Consider the following 22,808-nt stretch of genomic DNA (forward strand, 5'->3'; position numbering starts at 1 on the left):
ATAGTATTAAGGGAATAATAGTACATAACCATAACAGTAAAAGATGTTTATCAGTTTTCACAGTCAAGAGCCAGACAGAAAATAAAAGACAATTACAGTTGCAGCCATAAAGGAAACATGATTAACCTAACACTTTAAAATAGTTGCGTACAATTTAGGGATTAAGTAGAGTGATGTGGTAAGTGGAAGTGCATATATGCACATGTTCTGATCTGCCCAGCCAGTCTGTGTCTTTTGGTTGGTGCATTTAATCCATTTACAGTTAAGGTAATTATCAACATGTGATCATACTACCATTTTCTTAATTGTTTGGGGTTTATTTTGTGTAGGTCTTTTCCTTCTCTTGTGTTTCCTGCCTAGAAAAGTTTCTTTAGTATTTGTTGTAACGCTGGTTTAGTGGTGCTGAGTTCTCTTAACTTTTGTATGTCTGGAAAGCATTTGATTTCTCCATCAAAACTGAATGAGAGTCTTGCTGTGTAGAGTATCCTTCGTTGTAGGTTCTTCCCTTTCATCAGTTTAAATATATCGTGCCATTCCCTTCTGGGTCATAGAATTTCTTTTGAGAAATCAGCTGATAGCCTGTAGGAGTTCCCTTGTATGTTATTTGTCATTTTTCCTTTGTTGCTTTTAATATTTTATCTTTATCTTTAATTTTCATCATTTTGATTACTATGTGTCTTGGTGTGTTCCTCCTTGGGTTTATCCTGCCTGGGACTCTCTGTGCTTCCTAGACTTAGTTGACTATTTCCTTTCCCATGTTAGAGAATTTTTCAGCTGTTATTTCTTCAGATATTTTCTTGGGTCCTTTCTCTCTCTCTCTCCTCCTAGGACCTGTATAATGTGAATGTTGGTGTGTTTAATGCTGTCCCAGAGGTCTCTAAGGCTGCCTTCATTTCTTTTCATTCTTTTTTCTATTCTGTTCTGTGACAGTGATTTCCATCATCTGTCCTCCAGGTCTTAACCATTCTTTTGCCTCAGTTATCCTGCTGTTGATTCCTTCTGTAGCAGTAGGAATTGTTCTTCTGTTTGTTCTTTAGTTCTTCTAGGTCTTTGTTGCATCTTCTCAATCTTTGCCTCCATTCTTTTTCCAAGATCTTGGATCATCATCACTGTATTTATTCTGAATTCTTTTTCTGGAAGGTTGCCAATCTCCACTTTATTTGGGTGTTTTTCTGAGGTCTTATCTTGTCCCTTCATCTGGGACAAAACTCTCTGCTTTTTCATCCTGGTTAACTTTCTGTAGTGTGGTTCTGGTTCCAGCCACTGTGGGATTGTGGTTCTTCTTGCTTCTGTCTTCTGTCTGCCGTCTGGCGGAGGAGGCTGACTCTTGTATAAGATTCCTGATGAGAGGGAGTGGTGGTGGGGAAAACTGAGTCTTGCTCTAGTGGGCAGGGCCGGGCTCAGTAAAACTAATCCAATTATTCACTGATGAGTGCTCCCTCCTTGTTAGTTGTTTGACCTGAGGTGACCTAATGCTGGGGTCTATGGGATCTCTGGTAGGGTTAATGGTGACCTCCACTAGGACTTAGGCCAAGGGGCCCATTCCGGGACTGCCACTGCCAGGGACCCCAAGCCATGGCCCACCCATACCTCCACAGGAGACACTCTTTAACACTAGCAAGTAGGTCTGGTTCAATCTCCTGTGAAGTTACTGCTCCTTTCTCCTGGATCGTGGCGTGCACAAGATTTTGTTCATGCCCTCCAAGAGTGGAGTCTGTTTTCCCCAGTCCTGTGGAAGTCCTGTAATCAAATCCCACTGTCCTTCAACGTCAGATTCCCTTGGGATCCCCCATCCTTTTGCTGGATCCTCAGGTTGGGAGGCCTGACATGAGGCTTAGAACCTTCACAACAGTAAGAAAACTTCTTTGGTATTACTGTTCTCCAGATTGTGGGGTGCCCACCTGGAAGGCACGGGATTTGAATTTACCGTGTTTGTGCCCCCTCCTACCGTCTTGTTTCAACTTCTTTGTGTTTGGACGTGTGGTATCTTTTTTGGTGGTTCCAGCATTATCCTGTCAGTGGTTGTTCAACAGCTAGTTGTGATTTTGGTGCTCTTGCAGGAGGAGATGAGTATACATCCTTCTGCTCCACCTTCTTGAGGATGACATTTTTCGTAATTAGGATATTCTTGTCCTGAAAATAAGCATTTTTAAGATTTTAATAGCCTCTTAAATGATTTTTAAATGATAATGACTCAGCAATTCACATTCCCAGTTACAAACTGCCAATTACTGCTGGAAGAGATGGAGAGGGTGAAGATTATGGTAGCACTTTAGTATTCCAAATCCCCTGGTTCCTGACAGATAGGAGGAGGATAATTCCTGAAAGCTTGTCTGCTTGGTGTGCTGAATTGTGTCACCCTTGATCTGGTGGGAGAGCAGTAACTAACTTCCATTCACATAAAGTTTTGCAGGCCCTGGAGGTACTCCCTGTGGCACCACCACCTGAGCCAAGACCACTGACAGCAGAAGAACTGAAGCGACTAGAAGAACAAGAGGAAGATACGTTTAGAGAACTGAGGATTTTTTTAAGAAATGTCACACATAGGCTTGCTATTGACAAGCGATTCAGAATATTTACTAAACCTGTTGACCCTGATGAGGTATTAACTTAGTCTTTGGATCAGAATGCTTCAGACTTAGAGAATATTTGAATAGCTTTATGTGTGTCCCTCTGTACTCTCTGAACTTGCTTTCTTATTTAGAAGCGTCAAGTAGTATTCTCAGCACATAGAGGCTTCAAGAGTTATGTAAGGCGTTTTCCTTTCCTGCAGAGCATAGACAATTAACTTTGCCCAACTCAAATGTTCTAGAAGTAACTTGAGAATGTCTTAATGCTACATGACATTCCTGTGACGTTCACAGTAAAGAACGCGGTCCTAAGTTGGCATTGAAGGGTGGGTGGCATTTGGATGAGCAAAGAGGCTTAAGGTGTTACTGGAGATATAGGTGCCCAAGAATGAGAATGAACATAAAACAAAAGCCACCTTAAATACAGAGTTTCACATTAATATATTTTCATTATCTCTTACGTATATATTCTCTCCTGTTTTGCCTGGCAGAAAAACTTGACTCAAATTTTTCAGTGTTCAGAGTTAGTTTGTGATTTGGTCATTTGTTTGAATTTTAGGTTCCTGATTATGTCACTGTAATAAAGCAACCAATGGACCTTTCATCTGTAATCAGTAAAATTGATCTCCACAAGTATCTAACTGTGAAAGACTATTTGAGTGATATTGATCTGATCTGTAGTAATGCTTTAGAATACAATCCAGATAGAGATCCTGGAGGTGAGCATTTAGTGGGTTTTGTTTTATTTTGTTTTGTTTTGTTTTAACCTCAAGGAGTGGAATGAGGGCTGCTAACACTTAGTGAAGGGTGATTTTATCCTTGGTGCAATATTAGAAGCATTTTACATTCACAGTGCCATTCAGTCCTAATGAAACAAAATTGCATAACAGTTTAGCTTGTTTTTGTTTGTCAGTGTTCTTTCTCAAAGTAGGAAAATAAAAACTCTAATAAATTTGAAAGGATTTTTTTAGTTAAGACCATTACAATTTTTATTACAACAAAGTAATATAATACTCACTAACAGACTAAGTCCCCCATTTCCTTTCTCCAAAGGTAAGTGTAAGTAAGTATTAGTTGCTCAGTCATGCCCAACTCTTTGCGACCCCATGGACTGCAGCCCACTAGGCTCCTGTGTCCATGAGATGTTCCAGGCAATGATACTGGAGTGGGTTGCCAGAGATCGAACCTGGGTCTCCTACACTGTAGGCAGATTCTTTACTGACTGAGCTACAAGGAAAGCCCCATCTCCAAAGGTGGATGCTGTTAAATTTAGGGCTATCTTTCCAGACCTTTTCTATGCATAGAATGTATCCACAGTCTACCTCACCTACACAGGCTATTAAATAAAATGTATAAAGTAAGAGATTTTTAGGTGATAAGATTTGTTTATATGTATAATGATATATTCAGATATCTATATATTTGTTATAAACTTACTGATTTCCAAAAAAATACTCTTTCAGGTTCTTTTTCTTAGCTTCTTGCTGTATGAATGCCCTATCCTTAACTGTGTTGCTGGATAATTTTTTTAATAGTTCTGTTTCCTGTGTTGACTCTCTTTAACATTGGCATTCTGTTTTTAAATTTGTCGTGCTTAAAAATTAGATTGATTTCCACCACTGAGACTTTACCCAACGATTTAAAAGCCCACTATTCTTCCCTCACCAGTCTTCTACCCCACCTTCCCTAGGCTCTGTCCCACAGTTCAGAGTTCTGGAGGTAGCAGTGGGCAACAGGCTGCCAAGTTGGGAAAACCCCTTACTTGTAGAAAGAAGGAAGCTTCTCCTGGAGGAAGTAGGCTGCTTCTGTTTCCTTGCAGTCATACTGCTGCTGCTTCCCGTTCTGACCATTCTGACAAATGTAAAATTACTTCAGGGCAGTGGTGTTCACACTTGAGATAGCACCAACATCTCCTTCAGGACATGCTAAGGTGCAGCTGGCCGGGCCCCACCTCCACAGGTTTTGATTCTTTAGATTCAGGACTGGAAAATGTGCATCCTGACAAATTCCCCCGTGGTGCCAAGGCTACTGTACTGAATGCAGTTGGCCCAGGCTTTCTTCAGGTCATGTTAGAAGCCCCCAGCAGCATCCCTTCTGCTGTCACAGCCCTTCCTGTCTACTGTAAACTGAATGTTGTGTGACTGCTGCAGCACCCTCCTGCCCTGCGAGGGGGACTGATCCAGCTGTTCAAGCAAATTTACACTCACTCACGATCTGCCTTTGTTTACCTTGAGACATATTCCAGTTCACGGCACTTAGACTCAGTTTAGGATTTTTTCCCAGTGCTTCCTATGTAGTGTTGCTGTTTCATTGTCTTTGTTTAGTTTCTCAGTCAGTGTCGTAACATCCTCTATATCTCTTCCAAAGTTGTTTTATATCCCCTGTTCACTCATGACCCTGATAGCCTTCCTTGCTGTTTTTGTGTCATTGTATTGTTGTTTAGTTTTGCTGTTGGCTGATTCTTACATTTTCCTTGGTGTTTCAAAGGGATTTAGCTAGGACAGGACAGTGAAATTGGGTTTAGTCTGCTGTGTGGAATCAAATGTCCAGAACATTAGATGAGCATCAAAACCAGAAATAACACAGTTCCAGTAACTTTTACTATTCAAGGTGAAAGTAAAAAACAAATTGTAATGGCTATAATCTTAGCCCAACATGTAAAATTAACTTCTGTTGAATTATTAAAAGGAAACCGTTTTAAAATTCTTTCTTTATTCCATAGATCGTCTTATTAGGCATAGAGCCTGTGCTTTAAGAGATACTGCCTATGCAATAATTAAAGAAGAACTTGATGAAGACTTTGAGCAGCTTTGTGAAGAAATTCAGGAATCTAGAAAGAAGAGAGGTAGGAAAATGATTTGACATCAGAAAGAGATGCTTTAAATATATTGAGTACTCATAATTCTCCATGTAATTTTTATATCTGAAAATTTTATTTGATATTCCGCATGTCTATTTATAAGGTTGTAGCTCTTCCAAATATGCCCCATCTTACTACCATGTAATGCCAAAGCAAAATGCCACTCCTGCTGGTGATAAAAAATCAGATCCAGAGCAAAGCGAAAAGCCAGCCAGGCCCAGTACTCCTATGGCTTGCAGCACTCCTGGTAAGTGCACCTGGGTGATTTTTACTTAGGAGACACTAGCCTTTATTCTCTTCTGATGCTGTTTACTTTTCTCCCTCAGTTTCCTTTGTCTATATTGATGCCACTCGTTACATTGATTTCATTTCTATTAAGGCAACTTTGCATTCTTTAAATAAACCCATGCTTGCAGTGAGGTACCATTTGCAATCCCAATTCACCTTTCAGTTTACAATCTAATTGTGGGTTGACTTGATTTGAAACTGATTTTTGCTTCCTATAATCCTAATCTATTTCCTGTTCCCTCTTTATTCTTAGGGTATAACTCCACAGAGTACCCACCCAAATTCTGTGGATTTTCCAAAGCCTCTTCCTTGGCAGGCTCCTAATTCCAGTTTTTGCTTTTAAAGCTCTATGAATATCAGACTGTCCTCAGCTTCTTAGCCTCTCAGCTATTCATCCGTTTTCCAAGATTTGGGTGCCATAATTCCTCAGTGCTTTTAAACGGAATGTTCATAGAAACTATTCATACTAGCCCAACTAATGCCGATCAACAGTAGAATGGAAAAATATGGATTATTATACAGAAGTGAGAATTATTAAACTTCACGTAAATACAACACTATGGATGACTTTCCCAAATACGAGATTGCACAGTGGTTATACTGTGTCTAGGCAGAAGTTTTTATCTCTGTATACCATAGTTTCTTCATCTGTAAAATGATGTTGAGGAATGGTAGCACACCTGATCGGGTTAAAGTGGAATTTCAATGAGTCAGCACATATGAAGGCCTTAGAAGAGTTCCTACTTCATGGTAAGCACTCGATAAGTGTAGGCTGTTTTTAGTCTTGCCCTTTGTTCAGTTCATTCCTCATACTACTGCCAAAATTACCTTTGCAATATGTCCATTAAAAAATTCATACCATTGTTGGAGTTTCCTGAGATGGAAGGGAGGTTCAAGAGGGTGGGGATATATGTATACCTATAGCTGATTTCATGTTTGACAGAAAACAAAATTCTGTAAAGCAATTATCCTTCAATTAAAAAATTAATTAAAGAAAAAAATTTATGTCTTCACCCTCCTTAAAATTATTGAACTTTTAAAAAAATTATTCAGGATGAAATCCAGATTCCTTGGAATAACAGGTCATTGCCCACTTTCTGCCTTCTCACAGTACTACTTTTGTTCATCTAGTCCAGCCATACCATACTGTGGTGATAGCTCAGATTTTCCTCTTAATATCTCAGGAGGTATTTTTTCCTCCACTTAAACTTTAAAAAGTTGTTGAATGTTCTCTTACTCTCTTTCTTAAATTCTTTGAAGCTCAGCTGAAGAGAAAAATCCGCAAAAAATCAAAGTGGTACTTGGGCACCATAACAAAACGAAGGAAGATCTCACAGGCAAAAGACGACAGCCAGAATGTCACAGGTGACAAAATTGAGAGTGATACAGAGGAAAATCAAGACACAAGCGTAGACCACAATGAGACTGGAAACACAGGGGAGTCTTCAATGGAAGAGAACGAGAAGCAGCAAAATGCCTGTGAAAGCAAAACAGAATTAGAAAATAGCAGTTCCAGTACTTGTGTTGAGAATGAACCTGAAGAATCCGGAAAGACTACAGCATGTACAGAATTGAGGAAAGATAAGATTGCTTATAATGGAGATGCTTCTAGCTCTCGAATAATAGACATTTCTGATGAAAATGAAGCAAAAGGTAAGTCTCAGTGAAGCAACTTACTAATTTTAAAGACGTTTCATTCAGGGTTCTTTAACAGTTAATTGCATCTCAGTTAACTCTTTTTCCTTGTTTTTCAGAGTACAAGAGTTAATTAGGGAAGATGGTATTATTTTATTTAATAAGATTAAACTATTAGTACTAAATAGTAATAAGATATCATTATTTTATTAAATAACAGTAAATGACTGTGGTTAAAAGCAAACTGTAGTGGGACTTCTGGTGTCCAGTGGCTAAAACTGTGTTCCCAATGCAGGCAACCTCGGTTTGATCTTAGGACAGGAAATTGATCCCATATGCCACAACTGAGACCTGGTGCAGCCAAATAAGTAAACACTTTTTTAAAAGCACAGTATAGCATCAGAGAGACCTGGTTTTGAGCCGCTAGTCCACTGCTTAGTAGCTTGTGACCTTGGTTAAGATTCTTGCCCCATCAACCTCAGTTTTCTCATTTGCAAGATTGGGGGTAGATAGTGCTGGGAAGTAAGATATTCTGAGGATTGAATAAAGTACTCCATCTAAAGCATGTAGCAAAGTGCTTGGCTATACAATTTTTAAAACCTGGCAGGATACCCTCTCATTTTTAAGCAGGATAAGCAGTTTCCTGTGATTTCTTGCTGAGTGATGTGAAACAACTGTTACTCACCCCCATTATTCCTCTATCCCTATTGTAGGTGAAATCCCAGATCATTTATACTGTATTTATTCTAATGGTCCTGCTCCCAAAGATTTTCATTTAGAATTGTCTTCTGTCTGTATCTTCTTGAACCTTTGGCATTAGATTTGTTTGGTTTTTGGAAAAGCCAAACATTTAGTCTTACAAAGCAGAAAGAAGGGTAACGAGGTCAAAAATTTGTTTTGGTCAAAAACAAGTATTGGCTAAGTTAATGAGACTGGTTTCCTTCAGTGGCTTGTTAGGGGTAATATTTTTTGAGGACTTCCTTGAAAATTCTAGTGTGTTTGAGTAATCTTAGAATGGTTTAGGATATATCCTTTTGAATGTGGATATTTAAAATGTTAATCCTCTGACTGTAAAATTTTGTATGTTCTATTTAAGTTCAGCATTTATTTTTGTTTTATCATTATCTTTTCTAAAAGAACACTATTTAGTGAGACCAGGCACCTATTTACACTTGTCCGGAGATTTGGGTTCTTGTCCTGGCCCTTAGAATGGTTAGGTATATTGACCTCAGAAAAACCTCTTCACTTTTCTTTGGCCTTGTTCTTTCGCCTCTTAGTTAAGTAGATTGTTATAAATCAGAGATAGGCAAACTTTATCTAAAGGGCCAGATAGTCACAACTACTCAATCCTGCTGGAAAAGCCATATTGACACACTTAATGTAAAGTGGGTGTGGTTGTGTGCTAATAAAACTTGAATTATGGTAGTAGACCAGATTTAGCTTATGTGTAGTAGTCTATACTGAAGCCCCTTCCAGCTCTTAAGTATCATTAATTTTTTTTTTTTTTTTTACGTGCTACACAGCATGGGGGAATCTCCGACCAGGGACGGAGAAGGCAATGGCACCCCACTCCAGTACTCTTGCCTGGAAAATCCCATGGACGGAGGAGCCTGGTGGGCTGCAGTCCATGGGGTCGCAAAGAGTTGAACACGACTGAGCGACGTCACTTTCACTTTGCACTTTCATGCATTGGAGAAGGAAATGGCAACCCACTCCGGTGTTCTTGCAAACCACTCCAGTGTTCTTGCCTGGAGAATCCCAGGGACGGGGGAGCCTGGTGGGCTGCTGTCTATGGGGTTGCACAGAGTCGGACACGACTGAAGCAACTTAGCAGCAGCAGCAGCAGTGACCAGGGATTGAACCTGTGCCCCCTGCAAGGGAAGCTCAGAGTCCTAAGCATTGGCTTGCATATATGCATACTCAGTCTTTGTGACCGTATGGACTGTAGCCTGCCAGGCTCCTCTGTCCATGGGATTCTCCAAGCAAGAATACTGGAGTAAGTTGAATTTCCTTCTCCACCTAACCACTGGACTGCCAGGCCAATTCCCTGTCCTTAATTTTTGAGTGTGTAAATGGTAGCATCTTAATCTTAGAGTCAATAAATGAGAACAGAGATTTGTGTTTAAGTAAATATGTCCTGCTGCTTAATCAGCCTAATGTTTATTTTAGGCATTATAAAATGTCTGTGAAACAGACAAATAGTAGTTATTTTTTCATTCTAGAAATGTGTGTTCTGCGAATGACTCGAGCTAGACGTTCCCAAGTAGAGCAACAGCAGCTCATCAGTGTTGAAAAGGCTTTGGCAATCCTTTCTCAGCCCACACCCTCACTTGTTGTGGACCATGAGCGACTGAAAGTATGTAAATTAAAATCACAATGCTTTCATTGTATGAATTAGAAACATAACTCGCCAAAAGCAGGATTGTAATAGTACATTATTTCAATTTGGCTTGCAATAAATTATTTTATAGAAGGATAAACTTGGTATAGTTTGATGTTACCAGTGAAACTCAGTAACTTTCATTAAGGCAGTGATTGAAGATGACTAGTGTATTAACATTACTGTTTTTGACATATTAATACTTGTCTATACCACTTATCCCATACATTGTTTGTATGACCATACCTATGACCATTTTAGTTGGTTTTTACTTAACCATGGTTGCATGTTTTTGTTGGACTACAAGGCAATGGAATATCATGATAGGACCAGACTTGAGAAATCACAGAAATTCAGTAGGTCCATTTCAGTCATGACAAAAAACCCTGATCAGATGGAAAACCTTTTTTGAAGAAAAGAACCCTGAAGTGGTGCAGTATTTCATCATTTATGTCCTGTCTCTTTTTGTTTCACATAACAATTAATTCTAGCATATATTAATCATAGTGACATAAAATATTCTACAAAAATGCCTTTTTTCTTGTTAGTCTAGTTTGAGATTATTTTTTAACTTGTCTGAAGAGACTGATGGCTATAATTGAAATTGGCAACCTCATCAGCTGTAGTTTTTAGGATGAGAGGCCAGAGTCATAGAATGTTGATAAAGGTAGCTTGCACTTGAATGTCAGAACCACTGTTAGAGACTGCAGTGTCTTATCGATGACTTGATCTGCCCTCTCTCTGGCTTATATGCTAAAAATGTCCCCAAATCTTCAAAATTAAAATGTCTCTGGGAATTTCTCTCACATATGTAAACTCTTATGTTTTCTTTTAGAATCTTTTGAAGATTGTTGTTAAAAAAAGTCGAGAATACAATATTTTTCAGTTGGAAAATTTATATGCTGTAATCAGCCAATGTATTTATCAGCATCGCAGGGACTATGACAAAACAGCACTTGTTCAGGTAAACTCATCTATATGAGAAGTTAACTGATGATAAAAATTTCTAAATACCATTTTTAATGTGTGGGATTATGAATTATTTCTAGGTATAACCATGTTTTGTACTTTTTAAAATCTAGGACCTAAATTAGCTTGTGTTTCTTTAATAAGCAGTAGAACACTGAAGTATCTATAAACTATGAAAAATCTTTTTTGTGTGTGTATGAATGAAGATATATAGCTCATTTTTAAGACAGACTTAAGATAGGCCTATTTGTCTTTATTTAATCTGCTTTATAGTGGATGTGTGTGCTTAGTCACTGTCGTGTTCAACTCTTGGTGACCGCATGGACTGTAGCCTGCCAGGCTCCTCATCCATGAGATTCCCCAGGCAAGAGTACTAGAGTGGGTTGCCATGCCCTCCTCCAGGGCATTTTCCCAACCCAGGGATTGAACCCAGGTCTCCCGCATTGCAAGGCGGATTCTTTACCATCTGAGCTACCAGGGAAGCCCTATCCGAGTACTAATGTTTAAAAATAGATATTGACTAATACCTATATAGTATTTCATATATATATATACACACACACACACGCACATATAACTCGCTACCTACTATATACCTACTAGTATGTAATATATACAGTATTTATATCTAATAAAGTATACTGTGATATCTATATAGTATAAATATATGTAACAGTAGTACCTATAAACTGTTAATATCTGTAAGTACACCAGTGCCTTGGTTAATAACTATATGAATTTAATGTAAGATGAAAGCATCTCAGACTTTAATTCAAAAGAGATTTAAATAATGAAGTCCCATCAGTGTTAACAGTCTATGTGATAGTCATAAATACTGAACAAAATTTGTTTCTCTCTCAGTTATATACATGGGTAATGATATCCTTAAGGTTGTTAGGTGCGAAAGAAAACCAGCAATGGAGTAATGTTCTTTAGTGTTTTTTGCATTGAAACTTACTGTTTTTCCCTCCCATCCTTTATCTAGAAAATGGAACAAGAAGTAGAAAACTTCAGTTGTTCCAGATCATGATGTCATGGTACCAAGTATCTTTTATATTCAGTTCCTATTTAATTCACCTTTGTCGTGTTGACGTAACTGATACAAGATGAAATCCTGAATCTCTAAGGAAAAGAGTAAAATAGTAATTAAAAATATTTAAACTCTTCTGGTATTTATATACATGTGTAAGATAAATTGCAGAGATAACTGATAAATATTTGATTGAACAAGTCATTGTAGTAATACTATTGCTATTGTTATCAGTAAAGTGTGGCCAACTCCTAATAAAGATTATTTTGATAATTGTTTATGACACGAGTAATTAGTGACACCGATAGTTTTTGTTTTAAGCACTTTTAATTTTATCCTTCCTAAAAATAGTTTATTGTGTCAGACTAGAAACGACTTAACCATTGTGTCTTTGCCATCATTTCTGCCTTTAGCATCCTCTGCAAATTCACTTAAAAGCTCATGCTTGAGTCATGATTTACAGGAGGTCCCCTGAACAACTTCTAGGTGAACCACAGTTCTGTACTTGAATATCAAAATTAATGCTTTTTAGATAAACATTTTTTATCATTTAATTTGGATTAATAAAAAATTTTTAATTTTTTTGTTTTACTTTTATGATTATACATACAACAAATGTATTAACAACTACTTTGTTAAATATCTTTTTAACAATGCAAAGTTTTTATATATGAAAGCTATTTATATCCTTCTTAGGTTGTATTGTATAGATACCTTTTGTATACAATTATATAAATGTAAATATTATGAATTTTGTATTAATGATACCAAAAATGCATTTCTTAAAGCAATAAAAGCATTCACCACCATGCATTTACCCCCAACCCCATTTTATATCTTTTTCTTTGAGACATTCTAATATTACTTTGCAAAACTTCTTTTGAGGGGAATAGGGGATAATGATCCTGTGAGAGATTCTGGATTCCAATACAGTTTCTGAGTTAAAGTGCTTTTTGTTGTTTTATCTGGATATTTTATTTAAAGCCTTCTAAAACTCAATAATTCAGATACCCTAATTAGTAGATACTGTCTTATGAAATGCATAATGGAATGCTAGTCACTGAAAATATTTAAGTGTACGTATATTCCTGGATTCACACACACACACACGCATCTTCATTTTTAGTGAAATTTATTGTAACTTATAGTAGATTCATGCTTTTGTAACTAGGATTTTATTTTGTATGTATAGCTTCTGTAATAAATTGTAAAGGTAAAAGTTGCTTCTCAATTCTGTTTCTTAATTATTTTGTAATGTCCTAAAAATAATTCAGTGTGAAACAAGTGCAAAAATCTGTTTTATTACTGTGCATCATTTAAAATGCTGTTGGCACTGGAATGTGTATATTCTTCAGTTACAAAGACTAATCTGCTCCTGTCCTTTGCATGACATACTGTGTATACACGTGGAGAGTAATGTATCTACATTGCTGTGTAGGCTTTCAAAGCCATGCTGAAATTGCAAACCTAGAATGTCTTTCTCTCTCTCTCTCTCTTTTTATTGCTTAAAAGTATAATCAGGCTATTATATATATATTAAATATATATAATATATGTTATATGAAATATTTATTTTATGTATAACCTATATATTATATATTTTATATGCTATATTTATATTATAAATTATATTTATATTTTATAATGTATATAAGTTAAATGCATGATTTTATTATATATTTATATTATATTTTATAATTTATAATATAAATATTTATATTTATACATTATATTTTATAATATATTTTATATATTTATACTTTATATTTATAATATAAATTTTATTTTATATATTTATATAATCAGGCTATTATATATATACTTATATATAAAAGTATAATCAGTAATTTAGACAGGAAAAAGAAATAGAAAGCATCCAAATTTAAAAGGAAGAAGTAAAACTATATTCACAGGTTATCTTACATGTGGAAAACCCTAAAGTATCCACAAAATATTGGTTAGAAGTAATAAATTTGACAAAGTTGCAGGATAGAAGGTCAATATAGAAATCTGTTGTATTTCTGTGTACTAGCAACAAATGATGCAAAAAGGGAAACTAAGAAATAAATTCTATTTACAATAGCATCTAAGTCAGTAAGACACCTAGGAATAAATTTAACTAAAGAGGTTCAGACTTGTACACTGATAACTACAAAATGTTGCTGAAAGAAATTAAATAAGACCTAAGTAAATGGAAAGAGATCCTGTACTCCTGTATTAGAAGACTTGATGTTAAAATGATGGTATTTCCCAAAACAGTCTGCACATTTCATGCAGTACCTTTCAAAATCCCAATGGCCTTTTTGCAGAAATGGTAAAGTCAATCCAAAATTCATAATGAAACTGCAGGGGACCCTGAATAGCCAAAACGATCTTGAAAAAAGAAGAGGAAGTTGGAAGTCTCATACGTCTTTATTCCAAACCTTACACAAAGTTACATTAATAAGACAGTGTGATATTGGCATAAAGGATGGACATACAGATCAATGGAATAGAGCTGAGAGTTCAGAAGGAAGTCTATATCTGTCACGGTCAGTTGATTCTAACAATGGTGCCCCAGACCGTTCAATGGGGAGAGAATAGTGTCTTCAACAGATGGTGCTGGGGAAGCAATATTCACATGCCAAGGGATGAAGTTGGACTTCTACCCTACACCATATATAAAACTTAACACAAAATGGATAGAAGACCTAAATTAAGAGCTAAAACTATAAAATTCTTTAGATGAAAACAAGACCTCAAATTTGATGATGATTTCTTAAATGTAGCTCAAAAAATAGCAGCTGAAGGAAAATCAAATTCATCAAAATTAAAAATGTTCATGGTTCTACATATAGTATCTATGTCACAATTATTATATAATTATGCAATTTAATATAATACTATCTTAAAACTCAACAAGAAAAAGACAATCCAGTAATGGCTGTTTATGATGACTTAACAGTTTTGAGGAGTACTGGTCAGATATTTTGGAAGATCCCCCTCTTTGGGAATTAGTGTGTTTTTCTCATGATTAGGTGGGGATTATGGGGGAGGAAGATCACAGAGCTAAAGTGATCATACCAAGGTTACATACTCTCAGTGTGAGTTATGACTTAATTAACCTTGATCGCTTGGCAGAAGTAGTGTTTCTCTCCATTATGAAATTACTCTTTGGGTACTATGCTCTGGAAGGTCACCGTGTAGCTCAGTCTTAGGAATGAGAAGTTATGTTCCATACCCCCCCACCCTTTTTTTTTTTAACTGTTTCTATCAGCCATCCCTGTTAAGTGTGCACTATGGGATCAACTGAGATTATTTGTCTCATTATCTTCTCTTCAGTACCAACCCACTGCCATGTAACACACAGAATACATTTTTACTCAAAATAATGCAATTGAGAGATTACATAATTCTATAATATCTGTAGACTCTTACTAAGATTCTGTAATAAAAGGGCCTTTACTAGGACTTGAGCATACAGTAACTGTTTACTGATGGATATTATATGAGGGGTAAAAACTCCATTTTTAATTGACCTATAGTTGATTTGTAATGTGTTAGTTTCATGTATACAGCAAAGTGATTCAGTTATATATATATCTATATTTGTGCATCAGTGTTTTCCTTTTTATCTGCTGCCTGGAAAATATATATTTGTATTTTTTTAAACATATATTTCTAGGGACTTCTGTGGTGGTCGAATGGTTAAGATTCCTAGTGGTTAAGACTTCCAATGCAGAGGGCATGGGTTCAGTCCCTGGTGGAGGAACTAAGATCCCACATGCCACGTGGTGCAGCCAAAAAATATATTTATCAAATATATATATAAGCAGAGAGGGGCAGAAGTGCTCTCAGCCCTTCCCTTCCAAAGACCTTTCCCAGATACTGTTCACACTTCCTTTTTTTATCTCATTGGCTAGAACTTAAGTCACATGGCCACATTTTGTTGCAATGAAATAGAGAAAGAGAGAGGAAATAGCTGGAATTCCATAAACTGTCTTGGGGCTGTGAGGTGACCTTAATGATGGGAAGATTCAGGGACAATAATGTTTTAAATGCTTAGGGTCTTCTTTAGGACTTGTTGCTTATAGGAAGTAAAAGCTGAAAAAGTAAGGAACCACTGAGTCCTTAAACACACAGGTGGCATGGCCAAATGGACTTAAAAGCTTTTCTTAGATGGTCTAGAGAAATGACTGGCTAGAAACAGAGGAGTCAAAAGAAAGGCCTGTGAGGCATTTTTGTGAAGACTTGTTAAGACCTTGCTTAGTAACACAGCGCATGGCTTCCCCGGTGGCGCTAGTGGTAAAGAACCTGCCAGCCAGTGCAGGAGACATGAAGAGATGCGGCTTCAGTCCCTAGGTTGGGGAGATCCTCTGGAGGAGGAGTGCAGCAAGAGCTCCTGACTGGTTCGTTTTCTACTCTTCGCCCTCTGCCATCCATTCTCCACTCAGTAGCCAAAATATTCTTTGAAGGAACTCAGGTCTGATAGCATCATTTTCTCATACTCACTATTTCCCATTACAGACCCTTGTTATGGCTCCTGCATCTCTCAGCTTTCTCTCCCCACTCTTCTGGTTCATGACACTCAAGCCACACTTAGACTTTTTCCAGTTCTTTTTTTCTGCCTCTGGGCTTTTTCATGTTTTTGTTCCTTGTCTAGAAGGCCCTTCCTCTCCCCAGCGCATATCGAACTCGTACTCCTATCCTTTATTTTCAGCATAAAAGTAACCAGTTAAGAGAAGTTACCCCTCCCAATCTAAATCGTTAACTTATATTCATCTCATTTAATCCCTAATAGTCTTTACATGACACTGTTCATAATTTTTTACTATGTATTCTCTAATGTTTATTTAATATTTACCTCACCACAAGATCATAGGCCTTTTAAAGTTAGGAGCTAAGTTTGTTTCATTTTTATGATTATAGATCTAACACTTACATAATAGGTTCATAGTTGACACTAAATAAATATCACGACTTAATGATTACATAGTGGGTGGAGAGAGCAGAGGAGAGTAAGGAGCAGGACAGGAAGATATGAAGTTACTAGAAGTAGAGACCTCGGGGGGTTATTGTGAGTGAAAACCTGTACTTCAGAAAAGCAGAGTGGAATCTAGCTAATAGCATCTAATTTTTTTTTAAATACAAAGTCATAATTTTAGAAGCTGCTTCTATTAGATTTATCCCATTTCAAGGTTATAAAAAGAATAGTTTTTCACTGCAGTTTGCTAATAGTTGTCCACATATTGGGCATCCTCATGAGACTGAAACCCATCCAGTTAATGATTGTACAGTCTTAGCTTTGCACAGTCAGAAAAAGAAATTGAGGCTTCGATTAGCTAATTTACTCAGCTTCACAGATAAGTGGCAGAAGCAGGACTCCACTAGGTCTGTGTGATTGAAATCCATGTTCTTAATCACCTCCCCTGAACACACACCGTAGGTGCCCTACTTGTAGCCTCTTGGCATTCAGCATTCTGGTTTGTGCCATTGTTGGCAGTCTGCAAATACCTGTAGCCCCACCTGAGGATGTTCTCATGATTCATGCTGGATGTGGACTGAAAACAATAGGATATTAACATCCCTGGGAATAGTTGCCAACCAGACAAAGGCAGGGGCTTCCCTGGTGGTTCAGATGGTAAAGAGTCTGCCGGCAATGCAGGAGACCTGGGTTCAATCCCTGGGTCTGGAAGATCCCCTGGACAAGCAAACGGGAACCCCACTCCAGTATTCTTGCCTGGAGAATTCCATGGACAGAGGAGCCTGACAGGCTACAGTCCATGTGGTCACAGAGTGGACTGAGCAACTAACATTTTCAGATAAAGGTAGGCAGGAGTCAGTGAATAATACCCCAGCACCCTCATAACTCTGAGGTGTGTTCTACCCTTTTGGTTCTCCATGAGGGTTGAGCCCTCGGTCTCAGTGCAGTAACGTGCTTAAAACTGACTATGAACTCCCTTTCTTTCTGTTTCACTTTGCTCTCCTGCCTGTACTTTTTGGCATTACCTCCCAAATGATCACTTCCTCACCTTTATTCCACCTCTGCTTTGGGAAGAACGCAACCTAAGACACTTGCTCCCTTTACAAAATAAAAGTAGAAAAATGCGAAATGCCCAAACAATAGCTATAAATTTTTTTTAGTTTTCCCAACAATTATCAAACTCACAAGCCAACATTAATTTCCTCAATATTTTTGTGAAAGCCTAACCATTTCCTTTTCAGTTTCTTTCCCATTTTAAAGATTGTCTTAATTATCTTATAGCAATGTTAAATTATGTTTTTACTCTGTTTTTAAGAGAAAAAATCTGGAAGCTTCGTGTTTAGGCTATGTAATTTTAGTATGCAAAGGTTGGAATTGAAATCACTATATTTGAGCAGTCAGCCCTGCCAACATCTGAGCTCTGGCTGGGAGTCAGAGAATAGCACTTAACATGCAGTGAGAGGGCTCTTGGAATACTACTACCTTCAGAGCACACGCCAAATCAAAATGATTTAAACATCCAAAAGATACGGGACTAAAACATTTAATGGATCAAAGAGTGCCAAACATGGGTACCCTGGACATGCAGACATTGTGAGCTACAAGCATTGGTTTAAAGGCTTATTGTGAAACTTCAGCTGGCTTAAAGATAGACTTGAGGAGAAGGGGAGGGGGTGTGCTCATTGCAATAGATAATGTATTCATGAAATAATTTGGAAACTGATTACGTGTGACGAATCCTAATTATAGCTATTTACTGTGGCGAATATTTAGGAAAATCAAGGTCTCAAAAAAAGACTCTAGCTTGTGCTTTAATTATTTAGGAAGAAAAATAAGTTACCACAATCTTATATACTGTAATTATTTCTTACATTCAGTTTACATATTATATTTAGGACCACAGCATATGTCTCTTTTCTGTTTCTTCCTTAAATTTTTCTTAAGAGTCCTTGCCCACCCCACCAAGGAGAAAATGTAAATTACCACCATCACTCAGATGAATTCCCTAGTTTCTTCTGAACCTTCACCTCACAGCTGTTGCATGAAATACAGTCACTAGAGTATTAGCTAAATGAAAATGTCTATCTAAAATGACAGTTTTCTAATATTCTTATAACAAATAATTTTGCAGGAGAATAAACAGATAATTAAACACATTTTTTTTTCCATCTGAAAATAGCTCATCTGGAATTACACCAGATGCTAATAGTGGTTAGGAAGGCAGAAACATGAATGAATTCTTACCTCTATTTTTTGTCAAAGTTTCTGTAAAATGATTATATTTCTTTGGCAGCAAAAATATTTATAAAAATGTAAAAGTTGCTTTTAAGCTATAATTCTTATTCTAGTTGTGAAAGTTAATATCTAATGAAAGGCAAAACAAGATGAGAAAATAAAACCTGTGTATCTTAAACTGAAAAATCACATTTTATATATTGTTATATTGTCCCATTACTGTCTTTGGGCAAATATTTCCTCAAAAAAGTTGTTAAAAGTCTGCAAATCCCATCTGTGCAATCAGAAAGTACTTAATCTATTTAACCTTTGGGTACATGCATTATATAAGCCTAGCAGTTTATCACTTTGCTGGCTGTAAACTGTATACCTCATCCAGTTATGAAACAGGAAGCAAAAGAAATATGTAAGCAGGAAGTAAGTTGCAAAATATCTGAGCTAGCTAGAAAATAACTGAAAAATTGACAACGTACAGTTCAAGCTAATTGATCACATTTTCAGTTTATATCATTCATCCTTAAGATGAGATAGTGATAGTTAAACTACATTACAAATGACCAGACACAACTTCAAGATGTTATTGTTAAGATTTTTAACACTGTAGTTATTTTTGGCCGCACTGGGTCTTTGTTGCTGCGTGTGGGCTTGCTCTAGTGCAGCGAGCGGAGGCTACTCTAGTTGCAGTAGACAGGCTTCTCATTGCGGTGGCTTCTCTACTTGCAGGGCACAGACTCCAGGACATGAGGGCTTCGGTAGTTGTGGCACGTGGGCTCAGTGGTTGTGGTGCAAGGGCTTAGTTGCTCTGTGGCATGTGGGATCTTCCAGGATCAGGAATCGAACCCATGCCCCCTGCATTGGCAGGCGGATTCTTAATCACTTGACCACCAGGGAAGTCCTTATTAGGATATTTTAATTGTAGTCATGAGGGCAGGGACCATATGTCTTGTCCAGTTAATATTTGTTGAATTTATATGTGTCCTAAAACCTATAAAGGCACTAGGATAGATTAAAAACAAACAAGAATGAGATATGTCCTGCTCCCTAAAGAATGGGCAAAGTGGTAAAGTTACATGTTAACTCACCTCAGTTGCCTTATGCCTCAGTAAAGAATATGTGTTTGCCTTTATCATTCATGGTATAGAAGGACAGTCTACAGGCTTCACTGTGCAGTGGAGAAGCAGAGCCTGTGGAGTCAAACATGAGCTTCAGTCCTCTTGAACATGTTCAAGTAACATGGCAGGGAGTTTGCTGCTCACCAAAGTGTCCTTGTGCTCCCCCACATTTCATGTGCTAGGGCTGATCAAAGAACCATAAGCAGAAGGGCCATGTGTCGCTTCTAAACCAAAGCTTTTAATAACTGGTGGGTATCTCTCTTTCCTCTGCCTCAGCACCTTAGAAGATGTATATTCCAAATGATACGTGAGCCAAAGAGAGGAAGCAGCCTGGATCCCTGAGTCACCGTTTGGAGGGAGTTGCCCCAGAGAGTCACTAAAAACTACAAGAAACCTTGAAGAATGGTCAATGTCATTATATATATTTTTGAAGTATTTATGTTTATTTAGTTGTTTGGCTGTGCTGGGTCTTGGATGTGGCATGCAGAATCTTTAGTTGTGGCATGTGGGATCTAGTTCCCCAACCAGGGATTGAACCCTAGCCCCCTGCTTGAACTCTTGGTCCCGATCCTTCAACTCAGCATTGGGAGCTCAGCATCTTAGCCACTGGACCACCAGAGATGTCCCAGTCATTATATGTTAAACAGAGGTATTTGGATTTGTTACAGCAGCAAAACCTAGTCTGTTCTGACAAATAGAGGTAAAATTCAGTTGATGGGTTCTTAAGCCCATGATGGAAGAATCAGTTTGAAGGCAAGACTATGAGATACACTTTTTAAAAGTAGCCCCAAATTGGGACTTCCCTGGCCATCTAGTGGCCGCCTAGTGCTCCTCACTTCCAATTTGAGGAGCACAGGTTCGATTCCTGGTCAGGGAACTAGGATCCTGTCTTTCTGAAGTCTTTCACTTCACAAACAGTGGGAAAGACCTGACCAACCTCCAGACCTAGCCTAGCCAGTCCCTGTTACCCAGTATTTATTTATTTATTTTTGGCTATGCTGGGTCTTCATTACTGCACGTGGGGTTTCTCTAGTTACAGCAAGAGGCTGCTGTTTGTTGCAGTGCACAGGCTTCTCATTGCAGTGGATTTTCATGTTTCAGAGCTCAGGTTCTGGAGCACGGGCTTTACTAGCTGCAGCTGGCAGGCTCTGTTGTGGCAAGTGGAATCTTCCTGGATCAGGGATCAAACCTGTGTCCCCTGCATTGGCAGGCAGATTCCTAACCACTGGAATATCAGGTAAGTCTTACCCAATATTTAAGCCAGAATAAACTTTTGTCTCTGCAACTTGTAGGACTTGATCAAAATAATCTTGAGCCTCAGTCTCCTTGTCTATAAAATGGGTCATATCATACTGTACTCATAAGATTTTTCTGAAAGTAAATTGTATTGCAAAGCACTTAGCTCGGGGCCTGGCAGGTAGAGGTGCTTCACAAGAGTTATTTCCCTCCCCTGTCCTTTATCTGAGGCCAGTACTTCTCCACACTGACCGGATTTTAAAATCATTTGGGAAGCTTTAAGAAAAAAACCAACCTGTATCCCACCCTAAACCAAATAATCAGAATCTGTAGAGGTGAAGCTGGGACATAGACATTTTTAGAAAGTACCAGGTGAGGGATTTCCCTGGTGGTCCAGTGGCAAAGACAACAGTCCCAAGGCAGGAGGCCCGAGTTCAGTCCCTGGTCAGGGAACTAGATCTCACATGCCGAAACTAAAGATCCTGCATGCCACAACTAAGACCCAGTGCAGCCAAATAAATATTTAAAAAAGAAACACCAGGTGATTGTGTTGTTGAGCCAGAGTTGAGAATGATTGCCTTAGGCAATGTGTAAACAAACTATTTGGTTACACATAATTTAAAATAAAGCCTTAATAATTAAAAAAAAAAAAAAACAATAACCTTCAAACAATACCAGAATAACTACTTCTTCACAGACTCGGAGCTTTACAAAAGGCTTATTTATAAATGACAGACACAAAGAGTCAGTAAGTTGTTGCTAGATGCTCTCAGGGTCTGAGGGCATTCTGATAAGCCCAGTGATGTTGCAATGGAAAGAATGGGCTCAGATACCATTTCTGTTGTTTATAGTGATGACTTTTTCTGTTGTTACGGCTGAACTGTGTGTCTCTCTGAATTCATATGTTGAGGTCCTAACCCCAGTACCTCTGAATTTGTATCTGGAGATAGAGTCTTTGAAGAGAGAATTAAAATGAAGTTTTTAGAGTGGGCCCTAATCCTATATGATTGATATACATATTAGAGATGGTGGTTTTTGTTTTTTTTTTTTTACTTTGGCTACATGGCACGGCATTCCAGGTCTTAGCTCCCCAACCAGGGATCGAATCTGTGCCCCGCTCACTGGAAGCACAGAGTCTTAACCAGTGCCAGGGAAGTCCTGTAAGAGGGATCTGAACACAGATTTGTACAGATGGAAGATGACATGAATTCACTGGGACAAGACACCCGTGATCTTGATCTTGAACTTACAGCCTCTGGAACTGTGAGAAAAATCTCTGTTGTTTAAGCCACCCAGTCTGTCCTACTTTATTACAGCAGCCCTACCAAACTAATGTACCTGTGTTACAGTTAAAGTGTGTGGTAGGTTTTTGGTGAGTGGGTGGGAGAAATAGCCACACTACCTCTGTTTTAATAAGAGATGTTCAGAGAGAAGATGGGTTTTTGTAAGCCCTTGAACTTGAGTACTTTGACTATTTGATGTTATATTTATGTTAGTCACGCTCAGTCATGTCTGAGTCTTTGAGACCCC

General features: G+C 37.9%; 1 protein-coding gene across 1 annotated transcript in view; it reads left to right on the top strand.

The window, feature by feature from the left end:
* ATAD2 (ATPase family AAA domain containing 2) overlaps nt 1–12,889 on the top strand; it is a 66,603-nt gene extending 53,714 nt beyond the window's left edge. The window contains exons 21-28 of the mRNA XM_068983602.1: nt 2,406–2,602; nt 3,130–3,289; nt 5,293–5,415; nt 5,534–5,677; nt 6,979–7,371; nt 9,576–9,709; nt 10,569–10,697; nt 11,688–12,889. Of these exons, the coding sequence (XP_068839703.1) occupies nt 2,406–2,602; nt 3,130–3,289; nt 5,293–5,415; nt 5,534–5,677; nt 6,979–7,371; nt 9,576–9,709; nt 10,569–10,697; nt 11,688–11,732 (1,325 nt within the window). The 3' untranslated portion in view covers nt 11,733–12,889. The remainder of the gene's footprint in view (nt 1–2,405; nt 2,603–3,129; nt 3,290–5,292; nt 5,416–5,533; nt 5,678–6,978; nt 7,372–9,575; nt 9,710–10,568; nt 10,698–11,687) is intronic.
* Nucleotides 12,890–22,808: the final 9,919 nt, after the last annotated feature.

This window comes from Capricornis sumatraensis, chromosome 11 (genome assembly GCF_032405125.1).
Source record: "Capricornis sumatraensis isolate serow.1 chromosome 11, serow.2, whole genome shotgun sequence".
Lineage (NCBI taxonomy): Eukaryota > Metazoa > Chordata > Mammalia > Artiodactyla > Bovidae > Capricornis > Capricornis sumatraensis.